The 15,387-nt window shown below is 41.5% G+C and overlaps 1 protein-coding gene across 7 annotated transcripts in view; it reads left to right on the top strand.

Annotated features, from left to right (window-relative positions):
• The window catches only part of robo2 (roundabout, axon guidance receptor, homolog 2 (Drosophila)), a 293,914-nt gene that overhangs the window by 245,291 nt on the left and 33,236 nt on the right, over positions 1 to 15,387 (top strand). For all 7 annotated transcript variants that reach the window (XM_054596738.1, XM_054597416.1, XM_054598804.1 and 4 more), the window contains 8 exons: positions 1,186 to 1,322; positions 6,530 to 6,654; positions 8,286 to 8,457; positions 10,825 to 11,030; positions 12,095 to 12,176; positions 12,284 to 12,449; positions 12,569 to 12,735; positions 13,764 to 13,885. In XM_054596738.1, coding sequence (XP_054452713.1) covers positions 1,186 to 1,322; positions 6,530 to 6,654; positions 8,286 to 8,457; positions 10,825 to 11,030; positions 12,095 to 12,176; positions 12,284 to 12,449; positions 12,569 to 12,735; positions 13,764 to 13,885 — 1,177 coding nt within the window. The remainder of the gene's footprint in view (positions 1 to 1,185; positions 1,323 to 6,529; positions 6,655 to 8,285; positions 8,458 to 10,824; positions 11,031 to 12,094; positions 12,177 to 12,283; positions 12,450 to 12,568; positions 12,736 to 13,763; positions 13,886 to 15,387) is intronic.

The raw sequence follows: 15,387 nt of genomic DNA, 5'->3' as shown, positions 1-15,387 counted from the left end.
GTTCTGAAACAGCTCTGTAACTGAATTTCAATCTCTGAAGGGGTTAGCTCCATGTTGGGCAGACATCACTGCTCTTGGTTCTTTTATGTGTTTTTAATAGTTGTTGGACTACAAGTTTAGAGTTTCATGGCACAGAGGCATAAGCTATAATAAAAGGATAACATAATGCCAGGCTTATCCTTTAAAGACCCTATGTGGTTTTGAAACATTCTGACTTTTTGGACTCCAAGTGGTAATATTAAAAAAGACACACAGCAGCAGACTGCAGTTCATGGATTAAAAGTCTGCAAGTAACACACAAACTGCACCAATTCACCCCTCGTTGTTAAACTGTTCTAGAAACTAATTATCTGAAATGTTCTATAATCATATTGAAATTCTATGCAGGGCTTTTAAAGGGGCAAACATAGTGTCAAGTTCTCATAGAGTGGCCCTTTATCTGTTCATCTCAACCCTGTTCTCAGCGTCTGTGAGTGACAGACGGTGGACAGCAGAAGCTTGTCAGGCTGACAGACCACCATCACACAGCCACACCACCCCCATCAGCACACTACTTACATACTTGCCAGGCCGGCACCCCCTTCAATTACAGACTCAGACAACAAACCAGACCGGCATCATCCCCCTGTCAACTGCCATGCAATGCATACGGGTCAAGGCACACATACAAGAATCCGCAAACAAGCCTAAACGCAAACATTTGATTGCTGCAGTGGAATTTGAAATTGTGGCCAACTATAGTTGCTGTATCGATTCAGTCAGTTGCTTTACAATGAGAACACAACAGCAGAGAATGCACTCACACACACACACACACACACACACACACACACACACACACACACACACACACACACACACACACACACACACACACACACACACACACACAGAGCTCTGATTACGGTTTCAACATATATAGACACACACACAGAGATACATCTCATGAATATTGAACGAGTTTTGAGGGTTCCAACTGAACGCACATCTCTCTGTGTACTGTGTGTCATTGTTGAATAATTGATCATCCCCTTTGCAATCTCCGTTTGTCAGAATGAACAGTTGTGCTTCTGTGTTCCTCTCTGAGGGGAAATAGACTTTTTGCAGCACGTCTTATTCGTCAGTATTTGCATTCAGTGCTGAAGAGGAAACTTCAATTTCATGATGTTATGTCTTTGTTGACAGGTATGAGATCAAGTATGACAAGGAGGACTACGTGCTGAGAGTGAAGAAGGCTTCCATTACCGATGAGGGTGCGTTCACCTGTGTGGCAGAAAACCGCGTGGGCAAGCTGGAGGCCTCCGCCACTCTCACTGTCAGAGGTACGACACACCTTTGTTCTCTGTGATTTTTTCACATTAGCTTTCACGTGACAACACTTAGAGAAGTCATGGGTCGCTGAGGTTATTGTACTTGTGCACCAATATGAGGTTCAGATTGACCTCCACAGGGTCCCCTTCGCACAAATGGAAATCCAGAATGCTGACTCTCACAGTCGAGAAAGATGTAGACAGTCTATGAATGTGTTTAATTATTTACATTTCCAAGTGCAGCGTTGACACACTCTGTCACCCTCCCCCCGTCGCGGTGGTCCGCTAGCCACGCCACCCTCCATGCTGTAACCAGCCAGTCAGCAAAGCCATTTCACAGATTACTGGTGCACACCGCCAGTCCCACACCTGGGGTTTGCGAGGTTAATAAAAACATTCTAACCATCACTCTCCCCTTTTCACCACTCTTCTTCCCATTAAACCCAAGTGTTTAAGGTCTCTGTGGAGCGTTTTAAGGCACACAAGGGGCCAGAAGGAGATAAAACACGGTCTGGGTTGGAAGGTGGATTTTGTGAAAGTAGCATCTTTTCCTTGACACATACAGAAACACAGAGGAATCACTGGGAACTGCACCATCGCTTCTGAATAGAGAGTGGGGTTCCAGAAGCTCCAGTTTCAGAATGAAATGCTGTCTTCACTTTGAAATCTATTTTTGATTTCTCTCTCTTTTTTCTGCTCTGTCCATCAGCACTAGTGATAAACACACCCTCGCCTTGCTATTACAAACACACGCCATCCGTAGAATTGTAGATTTCATTAATGCAGACAGCGAAGGTCCAGTAGTATGTTTGTCTTCGATGCGTGGAATTGGCTGCCCCTGCAGGTATTTAAATTCAATAAAGGATGTTTGAGCACCAGGGGGCGCTCATACTAGACTGCCTTCAACATTCTGTGTAAGAGAAACAGAGGCTTAGAGCTTATCAATAAAACTGTCCAGTGGACAAAAGCTACTGGATCCTCTCTGCCATGCTTGGCCTGTGCCAGAAATGTGTTGGCCCCAACACAACATGTCATTCATTCTGACTTTGATTTCTTTTTGTCCTATTTTTATTATATGTTCGTTTTGTTCGTCTTTTCTTGTTTTATATGTTTGTATGTCTTTTTTTCTTTCTTTTGTGTATCCACTCCTCCATTGTTGTGTCTCCAGCTCGCCCTGTCGGTAAGTACCATCCTTCTGATTTGAATCCATCCTGCATGCCCTCTCCATACACATTACTGCATTTGACTGCTTGACAATCAATTACTGTTGCTTTAACATTAGCGCATTTAACTAACACATGTGTCACATCACATTGTGTACCCTTAGAATTATTGTTTGCGTATAGTTTTGTATTTGTATGTTACAGCTGGATTACTAAAACACTAATGGCCTATTAGACCAGGTCTGTTGCTTTGTTGGATGTGATGTGTACCCAGCGCAATATAGCCAGCTGCACTTATTTTCTTTGCAGCAACTTCACAGAAAGTTTAGTCAAAGCTCCAAGGTAACACTTTATTTTCATATGTATTCTATGTTTTCTCAGTATCCATATGTTTTAAACTTAATTAAATACATAGAATCTATCGTAATCTATATTAACATCAACATGATGAAGCTTATTTTAGATAAAGAAAGCATTATTTAGTATATCCTCTAGTGTTTTAAATTCCACAGTGTGAACAACAGCCACAAAATATACCAAATAATTGTCTTTGGCAATTGCACATTCTTTTTTGTAGGTTTGTATTTCTATCAATTGCACTTGATCTCAACCGGCAGCTGGGTTTCAACAACACCATCCTACAGCACAGACTTATCAAGAACATAAAAGTTTCCGTAACCAGTGTAGCACTAAACTGAAGGCTCTATGGATTCTGGACCCTGCCCTTCACAATGACTGAGTAGACTGGCAGTCTGAAGTCTCAGACATTGTCATCTCATATGGTCCAGGACGTGTTTAACTTGCAAGTCTTGAGGCCATCTGTGGATTTTTGGAACACAAAGCTGAGATCTGTTTGTTTTGGACGAGCTTCTCTCCTTCTGAGCCCCACGACACAGAGCTGGGGATCTCATTGTATTTCCCCTATGGATTGGGGGAAGGTCAAGGCAGAACCAAATATGACACACTTAAGATGTTGAATTGTTGGAGGAAGTGAGTAGAAATAGGCATCTGGAGAGAAAGGTGAGCTTTCTGAGAGTAGAAACAGGAGGAATGAAGGAACACGAAACATGCGGTGGGACAAAGAAGGGAGAGGAAAAGAATAGCACAAGTGTTTGTCGAGACAGGCTTGACTGGCAGAAAAAAATAACCAGACACTGCCGGCAGGACTGGTTGCCAAAACAGCAGTGGCTGCTCTGCAATTGTCAAACTGTCAGCTTTCAAGGAGATGGAGGAAATTACACATTCACTCTGCCTGTGGGAAGAGACGGTAATTGCCGTCGACTTCTGAATAAAATATGATTGAACGTGATATTTTAAAGGAAAAAGAAATGCTTCTTAGTCTGTGTGCCTGGGTGTACTGAATGGATGTCTTTCTCTCTGTCCATTTGTTCTTTTCACCCTGACTGCTGTTTTAATGCGGAGCCCTCTCCAAACCAGGCAGTTGTGGCTTGTCATGAATTAAATATGGGCACCTGATCATGTGTTTCCTCAGGAGGAGACAGGAAGGAGCCTCTCACATGTCATTAAGGGTCTCAAAAACAGGGCCAGTGTGAGTTAGCCCTGAGCTGTGAAACTGTCACACACTGACTTCCTCTTGATTTGTCTGAGTTTTTGATCTGTCCTTCTCTGTAGGCCTCCCTCTCCTTTTTAAGGTCCACCCCCTCACATTTCCAAGTGTTTTATTCCTTTTCCAAAGGAATTTTGAATATAGAAAGGGAGATTTAATGTAGGGATGAAGGTATAGAATGACCCCAAGGTTAATCCCAGGCCAGCAGTGAAAAGTAACAAGCCAAAACTACAGCTTTGATAGATACCGTTGATGTTTTGATCTGGTATCAGTTGTTCGAACAGTCAAGTGCAGTAGGAAACATACTTAATTAGCGTATCAGTTACAAAAAGATGGATGATGCCAAGTTTTTGGCTGATTCACAAATTTATTAACAGATTTATTTTATCTATTAAGTTTTGTAAATCTATCTTTTTTTCCGATTTTGACATTCAGCTGCAAAAATCATCTATACAAGTTAATAGAAGATTATTAAACTCTAAAACATTCACATGAGTTAATTCTGTTTGACAGTATCATTGATATGGAAATGAGTTTGGGAACCTCTTACATAAATACAATTGATTGTTTGTGCATCAACAGAGTATGAGAATGGAAAAGAAGGAGATACTGAGGAGAGAATGTGAGAAAGGACAAGGCCGAGCGCAGCAGTGATAGGGACCAGTCTGTGAGGTGTTAAACCTTATTTTTTTAGTGACTAGTTAGTAATGCAGTGTGTGGGATGGAACAGAGCAGAGGAAGTGGAGGGAGGGAACTGAGTCCTTGCCAGAGCATGATTTAGGAGCTCTGTATCAGGCCCAGCATTGTGAGAGCCACGAGATATCCAAGCTGCAGAAGGCCAAACGGGAAGGCACTAAATCTGTAGCCATCTGTACCATTCCCAACTGTGTGTATCTTTGACAAATACACACCCCCAAAACGGGATTACATGCAGAAACCAGCCAAATGGGAAGAGTTTGGCCTTACTGGAACCAGCTGGCTTGTCAGTGAAAAGACTTACAAAGAAAATCAAAAGAAACAGAAAGGGTGCAAGATGTTGCATTGCAACAATTCTGAATTTTCTTTTGTTATAGAATTTTACAACAATCCTTTGTCTGCACTTACTCAAAATCATTCATTTGTTGACTTTCATTATCTCTGCTTGAACCATGATTCCTCCTGTAAGGAACGTGTCGTTGATGTTTTATCTTGGCAAACATGGGACTAAGACCCCCAGCGAATAAACAAGTAGAGGTCTTGGGTCATGCAATAAATTACCTCAGGTCAAGTTCAGACATTTCCAGAGATCTAGCTTTGCGGCTGAGATAATTGTGGTAATATTCTGCAGTTGTACTTAGGATGAGCATATAGACACTGTGTGAGAAATTTGAGTCCAGGTAACTGTTTGTTCATAAACATAGACTATGGACTAAGGATAAAAAGTATTTGCTTCTTTGCTGTCATCCATATGCAGGACACTGAAGTTTTTGATTATTTTAGATAAAAACAGAAATCCTTAATAAATGTTTCTACTATTGACAATATTATCAATATTAACATATCTGTTGTAATTAATTAAAAACCTAGGAAAGGAAACTTCTGGTATTACCCCAGCTATGCACTCGGATTCACCAGCCTTTGCTTGTTAATTGTCCTGTGAAGAGTCATGTCTTGAACATGTGGAAATGTGAGGAAGGGGTGATGTGAAATCCGGCTTCCCTCAACTACCCCACAGGGAGCGGACAGGGAGCAAAGACAGGTCACACTGCACACCAAAATAACTTGTATTTAATCTCGAAAAATCCTCTCTCTTTATTATTGAACTGCATCTGCCAAGTTGTCAGTCAGAAATGTCTCACTCCGTCCAGACTGCGAGTGTGTGACAACTGGTCTGGCTCCTGATGGAGTCATGAATATTGACTGAGAAAGCTTCACACTAAGAATTCAAAGTCTGATAGCTTCTCGAGCCTTTTCTCTGTTTGATGGAGAGGAAAACACAGAAATAGTGTTGTCTGTCGCTTACTCCCTGTTGATACAACTTTGATCAGAAGTACTGAGCCACTTCAGATCTTGACTTTTCTATGAGATGCATACTGATGCAGACTTAATCTTACTTATGGAAAGTCAGACATGATTAACCCATTAATGTCTATAACTGTTCATAGTGTTGGATGTTTCCAGGGCATGGGTGTGCCTTTGTGTTGTCTCAAATATAAATGTCATTCATTCAGCCTCAGCCTCACCTGGATGAATGGCCAACCTGGTTACCATGGCAATAATAGTCATGATAGTCATTGGTGTCCTTCCTCTGTTCAGAGCCATTAGAAAGCGAAAGATTGACAAACGCTGCATGGAAGCTCTGTACGGCACTCCCATTTTGATTTGACCGTGTGGTATACTGCTTGTTTTTGCTTGAAATCCCCAAGCCCTGCTAATCTCCAGCCCTTATGTTTGGCCTCTCTTTGTACCACTGCTCTATTAACACTGGTGTTTCTGCCCTTTGACTTTAGCTGCTCCCCAGTTTGTCATCCGCCCAAGGGACCAAATAGTGGCTCAAGGCCGCACTGCCACCTTCCCATGTGAAACCAAAGGAAACCCTCAGCCTGCTGTCTTCTGGCAGAAGGAGGGGAGTCAGGTAAGAGTGGACATTCTCACACAAACCAGTTTGTTGAAAACATCGTTTTATAATACATTTTTTGCATTATTATTTATTTCATACATGTGGAAATGTATTGCAATCTTAGTCGTCAGCGTTCGTTATCTTCTGTGCGTCTTGTGGATTGCTGAGTACCTTTGAGTCTCCTGCCACACACACACACACACACACACACACACACACACACACACACACACATGCACACACATGCACACGCACTCCTGCAAACTACACTATCTGACATCAGTATCTTTATTACAGACACAGATACACCTTTGTTCTCAGGAGCCATCAAGCGACAGCGTGCCTGGCAAAGTGCTAATCGGTTTCCTGTGACCCTGCACTGATAAGAACGATCCTATCCCTCATTCAAGCAGATAACCCATTCAAATACCTGGGTGTCCTCACAACACTCAACAACAGTGCCAATTAGCAGCCTGTTGGGGCTTGTAGATGAGCCAGAGATATGATTCAGCTCTGGCTAAGGTTCAAACACACACAACACACACACACACACACACACACACACACACACACACACACACACACACACACACACACACACACACACACACACACACACACACACTCGTAGCCTGCAGGCCAACAATTACAGCAAAGTTCTCTTGAAAGAGTGAACAGACGTGAGACACATGCTTACATGTCCTCACAAACATTTGGTGTAATACTCACCCACTTTACCCCTTACCAATGTGTGACCTAAAGCTTGTGACTCAGTAACGCTGAGTCATGTTGTGAACTTGTTTAGATAGATCAGATTTATGTCCAGCGTGTGTCTCACATTGTCATTATATATGAGCCTTTCGAAATGAATGTACTACAAACACCTTTGTACAAGCAGTTGCACGCCCTCGCCATCTCTGCACATCTATGCTTTCTGTACCCCACCTACACTGACGTATAAATGTGAGAAGGTATTTATTTAGAGAACAAATTAAAGCTAATTCAGTTGAGTAATTAAATGGCAGAAAGGCCTTATTCCTCAAGCTTGAGGATAATGGAGTGTACATCTCTCATGAGCTAGAGATGTGTAGAGCCTAATTAAAAATAAAAAAAACAACCTCCTTTGTTGCATTAAAGTGATTAGGTGTAATTAAATCAAGCTAATGTATTTGCGGATCACAAATACAAAGAAAGAGCTGGGATTAAGTGGCTGCATAGCTAATAAAGAATGAAGTAGAGGTGATAATTTATCTGTGTCATCAGTCCTCTGATCTTGGTTATTTACCGTGAGATATGTGGGATTAATAACCCTTCCTCTTTAGCTGTCTTTTAGCTGTACTTTGTCAGCATTAGCTCAACTAGTATGGAGTTGTCTCTGTGGGTAAATGAGCAGCTCAAAACTGCTGTGGTATTGAAGCAGAAAAGAAAAGCAGTCTTGAAGCCAACAAGAGCAAAAGTTGCCTTCATAACACAGTGGAGCCTTTGGCTTGGCAGAAGAATAAGTATGAAACCAAGTCATCAAAATGAATACATGTTGGGTAGTTTTTGTGTGTTTTTGTGTGTGTGTGTGCGTGTGCGTGCATGTATTTCCAGGCTGTACTGGATCCATGTTCTCACTAATTGCCTGCTTGTACGTTTTCCTGCAGAATTTGCTCTTTCCCAACCAACCCCAGCAGCCAAGCAGTCGCTTCTCGGTGTCACCCAGCGGAGACCTCACCATCTCATCTGTGCAGAGGGCAGATGCTGGTTACTATATCTGCCAGGCCCTGACCGTTGCAGGCAGTATCCTCGCCAAGGCTCAACTGGAGGTCACAGATGGTGAGGGAAAACCGACTGGCAATTTCTTCCTTGCCAGTACACTAACACACACCTCAGCACCACTGTAAATGTGGAGAAATTGGTGCATTTTAACAAACAAATGATTTATACCGGCAACAAATATTTGAGTATAGTTTGTCAAGGTTTAACTGTGAAAAAATAAATGTGGCCTCTTACACCTGTGAAAGTCTACAATAGGTACAAAAGCACATTTTTGTTGCTGTTGTTATCACATGTGCAGGAAAACATTCAGCTTTGGTTTGAAAAATGTCAGTATGCCCATGACCTTCAGTTACTGTGTTTTTGCAGTATGCTTTTAGTTTCATTACTCTTTTTCTGACAAAATTTAATTAACATTTTCTACTTTTCCTTTTGGAAAGGAAATAAAGCTTTGCCCTTGAGTTCCTTCAAGTTTAATGATCAGTGTTTTGGGTGAGTGGGCGAGGTGCAAGGATGTATGTGTGTGAGGGCGAGAGCAAGAGCAAGAGAGACACAGAGAAAGAGAGGGGACATGATTGAGTGACAATGGTTTCCTGTGGAATGAAATATGTGGGAGCATCTAATCTGCTCAGCTGTAGTGATGGCAAGATGTGACGGCCACCCATACGTCCGTTGAAGTACCTGCTAGCAGAAAGATTAAAAGCACTACAGGAACACTGTTTTTCAACATTTGGTTTGAAATAGGATTGGTTCTATTGCACATACAAAATGAATGTCCTTCAGTTGCCTGGAAGAACATATCAACACATTTCACAGCCAAATACTTATCAACAGTAAACCATTTCATTCTTTTTTTTTTTTTTTAACAAGTATTTATAGCAAAAGGCATGTTAACAAGAAGGGTTTTAGGCAGGTCTAAAATAAAAGGAGAGATTTGAGGAAAGAGTGCAGTAGGGCCAGGTCACCGTCAGGTCATGGCCACACCTGCTGCAGTCTTCTTCTGATTTACTGCCATGAGCTCTGACAACAGTCTGTGGCGTTCAAGGAGATCTGTAATGAGAAATTCCTGATCCAGAGACCCAAGGCCTTAGTTGAGCCTTGTCTCCTCCCTCTGTCACTCCTACAGTACATCAACACATAGAGGAGCATCAAAACCCTGGATAGCTGGCTGTCTCTGCTTAATAGACTTAACTAAAAACATTACAAAGATAAATGCATTATATTTTAGTGAAACAAAGGCTTTAATCTGCTTATAATATTGTTGTTAATCTTTAGGTGAAGGCAATGGTAGACAGAACACATACAGCATATTGAGTCCTTGGCTAGCAGCAGGTGCTGTGAATGATCCCTCGGCTTAGTTTCTGATTTTCATCATCACTTTTAAATTCATATTATTGCATTTTTTCCTAATTAAACTATATCTGAAATACGATTTGGCTCATGTTAGATAGTTTTTGGGTTTCTGCTCGTTTTTTCTCTTTTCTCTCTTACGTGACCTAAAGCGAGGGGCGTCTCTAACACAGCAGAAGTGTAATACTTGGAAGCACTTCCTTTTGTCAGATGTAGCTGCTAGAGTGGAAATAGGGGTGGAAACGAGGGTGTGATAATGTGTTGAAAGGTTACTGAGGTAGACTTGGTAATTAGCCCCTGCAGGTCTGACATCATTAATCCATACCTTCTAATTAATGTGGGTTCTGTGATGCCAGGGGGACTCCACATTATTCAACTCTAAATATATAAACTGCCTGTGTGCTAGAGTGCTAACTCTCTCTGGGATCACCTCTGACATACGCACTATTTCACTGAAGGAACCCACAGGCTTTTTTGGCACATTATAACAAATGAATTTGCGCATGTGAATGGAATTCATCACAGCATTAGCATTCACCTGAGGAGAAATTAGAACAAAATATAAAAGGACTGATGATTATTTGATGTTAAGATACTACCCCTCACTCTGTTTACACCCTATTCAGTAACATGTCATATTTGAATTTTACCTTTGGCTGTGCCCCCAGTTCACATAACGAACTACTTATATGAACCACAGTGAGTCAATAGTTAAGAGTATCACCGCTAAGCTGTACCACAAAGTCTAGAGTATAAAAATAAGGCTACCCAGGCAGTAACTGGAAACTGCTTAGCATCCCTCTGCCACATCAATGGAACTAGAAAACGCTACTCAGCTGTTTTTCCCTGCTTCATGGAAAGACAGGATATGGTCATTGTTCTGTGGTGCAATTACAAGACCTGCAGAGAAAATAGTCTACTTTATGATAGATACCCACATCCACCCCCAGTGCATTTTATGATCAATGATGTCACTGAGTTTATGTGACAGTCAGGCACCCTATGTGAACACAGATTTCCATCTGAACCTCAGTATGGTATGGATAATATCGTCACATTTCTGTCTTTGTATCACAGTGCTCACAGACAGGCCGCCACCCATCATTCGCCAAGGCCCATCCAATCAGACACTTGGGGTGGAAAGTGTGGCACTGTTGAAGTGCCAGGCATCGGGAGACCCCATCCCCTCCGTCAGCTGGCTGAAGGATGGGGTCAGTCTGCTGGGAAAGGACGCCCGCATGTCCCTGCAGGAGCTGGGCAGCCTGCAGATAAAAAACGTCAAGGTAAAAGATTTTATTGGTCCTATTAGTGTAAAGAATGACTACCTATCACTTTGTGCCTCTGTGCCAATGTAATATTCGTCAAATTAGTTTAGCTGAAATAGTTTTTTGCCAGCTCCCTTTAAGATTCACACTTCATCACCACTCTATTTCCTTTTTGGCCTTGTTTAAGTATCTTAATTTAAGAATGTTATACGGTTATATGCATTTGTATGAGAATGCCTGCAGCACTGCAGGATACAAGCTTTTGTAAAATTCAGTGGGACATGGCTTAAGCATAACTTTGAGGAGCAAGGTAGCAAAATGCCTTAAAGCAATGAAGAGGCAGCATTGATTTTTTGTTATTGTTTGATAGTATCACTTAGAGGCACGGCAGCTCCAACTGGGCTCAGCTGTGCAGGGTTGGATGGACTCCAGCTGTAGCATAGAAACATGTATGCACTTACGGGTATATGCACACATGTGTACACACGTACACGTTTAGAGTAGATTAAATTTAAAATGCTCACGTGTTCCTTTCCCCACTCAGAGGCCTCAGTGGAATATCTATTACGCTTGACAAAGCTGCCGACCGCTGACATGTTATTTAATAAATGGAAGGAAGGCACAGGGACAAAGACCAACAAACAACTAAAGTTTCTAAGAGGGATGGAGAGACAGGCCAGCTGTCATCGGTCCAGGGGGTTTCAGCAGCCCACCCTAAGTTGATTAGCCTGGCTTTGTTGTGGTCGGCAGGACAGTGGGGTAATAAGGAGGGGGAGTGGGAAAGTGATGGAAGGGTGGTGAGTAGAAAATGGAATTCATTAGGAAATTAGCGTCAGCACTTTGAGGCACTCACAAATGACACACAATTTGGCCAGCACAGGGCTAGCTCATGAAGTCGCCCCATTGCTTTTCATTGTTTAAGCGATGGCAAGATAACATATATTCAGTCATTGCTACTGCTCTCAGAATGTGTAGAATAAAATGGCACCAAGATTGTCATTAGTGGTGTCATTAAGCTCTGTGTGTTGATGCTCTTAGTTGTGTGTTTGTTTATTCATATATGCATGTCTACTTTAAACCAGCTTTCAGACTCTGGGATCTACACATGTGTGGCTACCAGCTCCAGCGGTGAAACATCATGGAGTGCTTTCTTGGAAGTCAAAGGTACAAGATGGTGTAATGATTCCATGAATTTTATTTACAGAAAACAAATCAACAAGTCAGCAGTTTTCATGAATAAAAGTGTTATTTTTTTCGGTCTCTCCATTCAGAATCAGGTGGAGTGATTGTCATGAAAAAACACGATGATAATGAGCTTCCAGGCCCGCCATCTAAACCTCAGGTCACAGATGTCACCAAGAACAGCGTGTCTTTGTCCTGGCAGCCTGGGATGGCTGGAGCATCACCTGTCTCCTCTTATGTCATTGAAGCATTCAGGTTCGTTTTACCAGTAAAATCCAAACCCTCACTAGTTCATACCCTTGGTATGCTATGGATTGCATGGTCAAAATAAGAAGTTGTACCATGTGAAAACAATTTTTCTCCTTCCATTTCAGTCAATCAGTGAGCAACAGCTGGCAAACAGTAGCAGATCATGTCAAAACCACCCAGTTCACGGTCAAAGGTCTGCGCCCCAATACCATCTACTTGTTCATGGTCCGAGCCGTCAACAGCCAGGGCCTGAGTGATCCAAGCCCCATGTCTGAACCTGTCAGAACACAAGGTACCTAACATAACGTTGCTATCAAAGGAATTCATTATATTGACAGTGTTTATTGAATACATGTGTAGTTATATCTGAACATGTCATAAACACTTTCGGTGGTGTGGTCTTCTTTTTTTGCTATATATAATTTCAGTTTCTACTGATAGGGGAAGGTTACTGTGCTCGCCTTCAAAGTGTGATACTTATCAGCCCCTCTCAGCAATCTGCAATGAATAGCTATATTGAAACACCACAGAACTTTCCAGAGGTCAAATTCTCCATCCAAGCCCAGCTCATTAAGGCTACACTTTAGCAATTATGTAAAATAAGCATGTCTACTTTTGGATGGCCTAACAGAGTTACTGCTATCATTGCTATGTTAATGATCACAGTGGGAGAAAATGACTGCCTCCAAACCCAAAGAAGATTTGATTACGGTACTGGACAGACCACAGTCTCCAGATTACACTGATATGATGAGTCCCCGGCAAAAAACAATAAAAAGAAATAAAGCTTTGGCCAAGCTCTGTCAAATGCAAGCCAAGAGCATATTAGAAAAAACTTGAGTCAATTTAAATGCAGCATATCTCTCTCATGCTGAGGTGAAGGTCTTGAGTTGATATAGAGACGCGTTTATTGACAATGGCATGCATTGATGACAAATTGATTTTTCACTCTTTTTTTTTTTCTTTTTTTAACTGTGTTTGGCTTGGCTTGCCCTTTAATGTGACCTGTGATTCATGACCGTGTTCGGTTGTCTGAATGATGCATTTTTTAAAACATAATTTCTCTGGCTAGTTTTTTGCCTCCCTCCAATAAATAATTTAAAATGCGTCTCGCTTCAACCAAACACAGTATCTCATACACTGGAGTTCTTTTTATATTGCTTGTAACTTGAAATATGTACATGTGAAAAATGGGAAATGAGCTAGAAAATAGTGTCATCGTGTCCATCTCCCATCAAATATGTCTGAAACTGATTGAACTCTTGTGAAAACCAAGTGTCTTTCTTTTTCTCATTTTCTTTTCTTCTGTCTCTCTTATAGATATAAGTCCTCCAGCCCAAGGTGTCGACCATAGGCACGTACAGAAGGAGCTCGGTGAGGTCATAGTTCGGCTGCACAACCCAGTTGTCCTGAGTCCCACAGCCATTCAGGTCACATGGACGGTAAGTGCAGCTTGTTTTTTTGCACACACAAATATATTTAACTACTTCTATACTTTCAGTAAGTACATCATTTTCATTTGTTCAGCTCAAGGCTTCAAAATGGAAGAACTTAGATATATAAATTTGTCCGATTTCTGTGTGTTTTTTTCTCATCTCTCTGCAATCTTTTTACATATTGGATTTTGTAAAATTGAGTCGTTAAGTCAGGATGGTTTGTATTCTAAGATCCTTCTTTGAAGCCAAAAAGGTGCGCCTCGAGGCTTCCATTTGTTTTATGTCAGGGAATTTTAGTCCGGTTGTTCCCAGAGACTGCAGCTTTGAAATATTGTAATTGGTGACTTAAAAGTAACAGAACATCAAATAGCTGAAAAAATGTTTCTCTTAACCATCAAAAGAGATGTCAAACACATCTGGTTGTTCATCAATCTTCCGTATATCTTCAGCTGCTTCCTTCTTAAAACAAAGACTTTGCACAGATGGAATTAGATTGAGGATAATGTTTCGGGTTGAACTACATTTTGTGAATCTGAGTTTTCCTGTTTTCGTACTCTCAAGAGATGATGCATTAATCTTCTTTAACACTCATTTAGCAAGCAACACACCTGCTTTTCCACCATATGTATGTGCATATTTTGGTGTTTGCCTCACAACAAGAATCACATTATGTTCCAAAATTAGGCTGTTTTATTAAATGTGAAAAAATTTAAAAACAGATACAGACTCATGTTTTCTTTTATTTAATTGTATGCTAATGAGGACAACATGGCTATATATTATCCAAGGCCAAGGTGGTTATACAATGTAGCTATCTGCATGTTAATTTTTTGTTTGTGGTGCTATGAATCACAGCAGGCGTTTACGGTATACACCTATCACTTAGTGGCCTGTTTCCATTTTCAAATGGACCACATTAGCAGTTTTCCTGGTGACATGTTTATTGACCCCTATAATAAGTCTCACCCAAGGTCTGGTAGCTAAAGCATTGCTTTATGATTGTAATGTACAATCGACACAAAACATGGCTACCTAATCAATCAGGGGCCCTTTCAGTAAACATAGGGGCCACTCTCAGAGAGCTTTTATATTCCCAAATCATTCCATTAATAAAAGTCCCGCACCAAGCAGGGGATCCATTTTGCTGATTTACTCTGGCTACACTTGCGAAAAACAGCTGCTTAATATCCCACTTCAAAGCCCTGCTCACTTCTTCTACTGTTAACAAGCCATTACAGTGAGTTATGCGCCTGTTCCTCCTCTGCATAAATTCAGCATTTTCTGTCTAGCTAAATGGGTCCAAGTTTTAACGGAGGGGTCCTTTGTGAGTTGCAGGAGGCTATCAGAATTCCAGTCTCTCTGTCTTTTCTATGGGACAGATCTGTTGTTATCGCCTCTGCTGTGTATTCTCCTCATGTCCCCAGGGTGTCTGTATGAGTTGCTGCATGACATTCTAATACCCACAGCCCATCTTAGATGTGGGGGTGGGAGGCTGCTTTTCACTGTCA

Source organism: Anoplopoma fimbria, chromosome 1 (genome assembly GCF_027596085.1).
Source record: "Anoplopoma fimbria isolate UVic2021 breed Golden Eagle Sablefish chromosome 1, Afim_UVic_2022, whole genome shotgun sequence".
NCBI lineage: Eukaryota > Metazoa > Chordata > Actinopteri > Perciformes > Anoplopomatidae > Anoplopoma > Anoplopoma fimbria.
This window is presented reverse-complemented; position numbering and strand designations above follow the sequence as displayed.